At 46.4% G+C, this 3,886-nt stretch overlaps 1 protein-coding gene across 1 annotated transcript; it reads right to left on the bottom strand.

Moving 5' to 3' along the window:
- Nucleotides 1–653: 653 nt before the first annotated feature.
- On the bottom strand, nucleotides 654–3,553 carry LOC114067904 (ras-related and estrogen-regulated growth inhibitor-like protein). The gene is made up of 3 exons (XM_027903658.1): nucleotides 3,501–3,553; nucleotides 3,341–3,397; nucleotides 654–946 (listed from the first exon to the last, which is right to left on the bottom strand). Exons 1-3 carry the CDS (start codon nucleotides 3,550–3,552, stop codon nucleotides 810–812), a joined length of 246 nt encoding a protein of 81 aa, XP_027759459.1. The 5' UTR covers nucleotide 3,553; the 3' UTR covers nucleotides 654–809.
- Nucleotides 3,554–3,886: the final 333 nt, after the last annotated feature.

The raw sequence follows: 3,886 nt of genomic DNA, 5'->3' as shown, positions 1-3,886 counted from the left end.
CTGAAGACTTCAGCATCTTTAACACAACAGTTTTTTCAATGCTGTGGGGACTGTACAGCACATTCAGGGGTGGGAAATGTGACTTGTGTGTGTGTCACAGCTGTTTCTCAATGGATGAAAGGACAGCGAGCTTTGTACAACATGAATCCAGCTACTAGAGGAAAACCTCAGAGAGCAGGAAGATTTCAAAAAGCAGAAACAAAAATGGCACCTCTTCCTTCCCCATTCTAATCTCCTCTTGAGACCTGCTTTTCTTCCCCAGCTCCCATGGGGTACAGGACCTCCAAAATCCATCTAGTCCTATCAGAGAAAGGCAATACTGCCTCTACCTGTTTCCTACTCCTATGCAGGCACTAGGAAGTTGGGAAGAAAGCAGCAAATGGCTAAAGTTAGGCCTTGTTCCTCAGCAAAAACTAGTACAAGACAGCTCAGAGAGTGCTAACAAGAGGAGCAGCAATGTCTACTTTGACTACTTCTGCAGACATTCAGTAAACTACTTGCTTTGTAAACTATAAACTATGTAAAATTTCACCCATTTAGGGTATTTGAGAAAACTGCATGTAATCCAGTAGCTTATATCTGTGTTTACCTATGTAAGGCAAAAGTGGTAAAAGTTATTTCTGCTAGCAATGTTCCACAATGAAAAAGCATTTACAAAAAATCTAAACAATGAAGGGCTTCTTCTATGAAATTGGAAAGTACTCAGCAGGTCTGAGCCACAGCAACTATAAAATTTCAGTTGTTAAAAGAAAACCAGCAAGGACAAATTCCAACAGCAGGCAAGAATTTTGTAACCCCTCAACCCTTTTTTACCATATACACAGATAGAATGAAGAACAGCCTTTCTTTGCCTCCCTCCCACCAATTCTTACCTGTGAACAAGGGTCATAAATTTCCAGGTGTATCTGCCTCCCATCCAGGCACAAGTGTTTAGTGTAGATGCATTCTAAAAGATAGACAGTATCCAAAGAAAATCAGTGTTAGTGACTTGGGATGACAGTGAAAAGAAAAGGCAGCAATATTGAAATTGAATAATACTGAGGGTTACATGAGTACTGTTTGGTTTGGTTGTTTTTTCAAGGGGTTTTGTCTGTGATTTGTTTCTTTTGCAAGTAGGGGGGGGAGTTTGGCTTTGTGGGGGTTTTGAGGGTTAGAGGCTTTTTTTGTTTGTTTGTTGTTTTTTTTTTTTTTTAATTTTGTTGGTGTGGGGGTTTTCATAGTGTTGTTGACTGGCTGTTTGCTTTTTCTTTTTTTCAACACACACTGGAAACAAACATATTTCATTTTGCAACAATTAATCCCTTGAGCAGACCAACACCATTTCAATTTGGTGCTCCCATCAAAGTTTTGGTGCAATGAATAATTTCAGACCATAGCCTTCCTCTTCCAAAATGAAAGGAATGGGGATGCACAATGCTCAGAATCAACTAAATGTTCAGGATCACTCAGCTTGATACTAAGGCTCAGGATTATGAAAGTAGTTAGCCAGACTATCTGTAGTTCTGATTCTGCACAAAAGCCATTAATGAGAAATACTATTTATTTACCATGACATCTGATGCTTTAACAGTTCTCATAGAAGGCAGCATTAGACCTACAGTATTTACAGGATCAAGTCCTTAGGATTTAGTCCAAAAATATTTCTGTAGTGTCAGTTCTCAGATTTAGGACTCTCCACCAGCACCAGCAACACTGGGAACACTATTGCAGACAGACCATCACTATTCCTTTCATTGGCAGGCTGTTCTAAGCAAGTGTGACCAGTTTGTGTTCATTACTAGCTGTCAACAGGCTTTCTGCAGTATAACTTCTCAGTGTCTGAACTACAGAGACATGAACTGGTATTTGCCCTACAGAAAATCCACTTAAAACTTCGTAATGAGGGGTAGGTCTATAATCTCTGGAATTCGGCATCTTCATCTCAGGATCATGTTAATCTTAAGCATTCTTCATGCCCATCGTAAGAGTTCATCTGATGATGAACTGTCAGTCCCAAGCATCTCAGAATATAAAATCTTCAGCCCTTGTTTAATTATGATTGTTTCCATAATTAAACAAAATTTTAGTTAATGGTTTGACTCCACATACAGTGGTATGATCTTTACCACCTCTATTCCCACTTCTCTCCCCTTCCTCCTCTCTAGGAATAGTGCTAAACTTATCTTCCAACAAACATTTGTTAACAAACGAAAATGTTCTGGGGGTTTGACACGCCTTTTCTGAGACCTGCAGTACTGGAGGCTCAGAATAGGGAAACCTGGTTTTAGTTGTAGGTGGCTTGGCACACACAAGGAGCACAGAGAGCACTATTCAACTTCCATGTGACAGCTCAGACCTAGATCAGCCAGCTGGGACACAAACTGTCTTCAGTCTGTGTTTGTATAGTAACAAGTATTGGTAGAGCATGTATATACAACTGTAACTTTTCCTTCAAAATAAGTTAATTTGGATATATTTAATCTAATTCAGTTTAGTACTTCTATTTTCTTTTTTATTTATGGATCACTGGAAGCTACTCTTATCCCCATGAAAAAAAAAATGTGGAAAGATTCCCTCACTTCAGCAGAGAAAGTGAGGTAGATGGCAATCTCTCTGACATATTAAGTTTTGTGACTTTTCATCCTCATCAGCTGGGGTGGCAGCACACTTCCGAAGTTGTTTGTGTATCAGTTAAACAGCAATTCTACCCGGGATGTGAAAGTTTGAGTCCTGCTCTGCCAGCTCCCAAGACCTTAGAAGTGTCTTAAGGATCAACGTTCTGGCACGAGTGTGACCTTCTGTCCTCGGTACAGCGAGACTTTCCACAAAGCAATCCAGCCAGCGCATTCCTGCTTCGCTGGGGGTTTCGCACTACGCTTTGACTCAGCACCAGTGCCCGATAAACAATCTGTTCCACCTCCCCTCTGGAGCCGAAGAGCAGATATTCAATAGAACAGGTTTGGGGCGGGTTTGGTTTTTTTTTACCTAGTCTGTCTCCTTTATTCATCTCCTCTCTAACTAAGCTGACTATAATCCACCCTGACTTCCCACTCGCAGTCCCGTTATCCTCCCTTCCCCGGGAGCGCCTCGCCAGCCGCGGGCTCTGCAGTTCGGGGAGATCCCTGCACAGACACCCCGCTCGTCCTTTTCCCTCCTCAGAGCTTACGCTTAACCAGGACTTCTCGCTGATAACCGAGCGGAAACTTAAATCCTCCCGAAAAAGTTCTGCGAAGCCGCGCTTTCACCCGATTACCCGATCAAATAAGTGCTCGAAGCGTCGCATCTTGCGCTCCCCGGGGGGAACCCCGAGCAGATCCCCCCAGGTCGCCCTCCTGCCCTCCCTCCATCCCGCGGCGCTCACCAGCGTTGGACGCGTATTCCCCGATGAACCGCCGGGTCAGGAACCGCACGGCCAGCGCTGAGGGAGGGAAGCACACGGCAGGTTTAGCGGGATCGCGCCGCCCCCTGCACCAAACCCGAGGCACAGCCACGGCCGGGGGCTCCCTGGGTTTCGCCCTTACCCGACTTGCCGGCTCCGCTCCCGCCCAGCACGGCCACCTTCACCTCGGCCATGCCGCCGCCACGCCGCGCCCGCCGGCTCCGCTGCTTTAAAGTGCCTGCGGCGACACCGCCCCGCATCCCGCCCAGCATCCCACCTCCTCCCCGTTCCCCCGCCCCGCATCCCGCCCAGCATCCCACCTCCTGCCCGCTCCCCCTCCCCGCCGGCGGCGATGAAACCACAGCTCCCTGCGGGGGGAGGAGGTGTTTTTCCTCCTCTTCCTCAAGTCCCTCCGGCTCGTCTCCCCGCCGCGCTAATTTTTGTCCAAGTCGCCTTGCTGCCCGTCTTCCCAGGCAGGCTGGAGGGTCCCTCTGCTCCTTCTCCTAACCCCCTCAGTGCGGTTAGGAA

This window comes from Empidonax traillii, unplaced genomic scaffold (genome assembly GCF_003031625.1).
Source record: "Empidonax traillii isolate 1590-97213 ecotype Southwest subspecies unplaced genomic scaffold, ASM303162v1 scaffold987:size331254, whole genome shotgun sequence".
NCBI classification, from domain to species: Eukaryota; Metazoa; Chordata; class Aves; order Passeriformes; family Tyrannidae; genus Empidonax; species Empidonax traillii.
The sequence above is the reverse complement of the archived record's forward strand: the minus strand, read 5'-3'. Positions and strand labels throughout refer to the sequence as shown.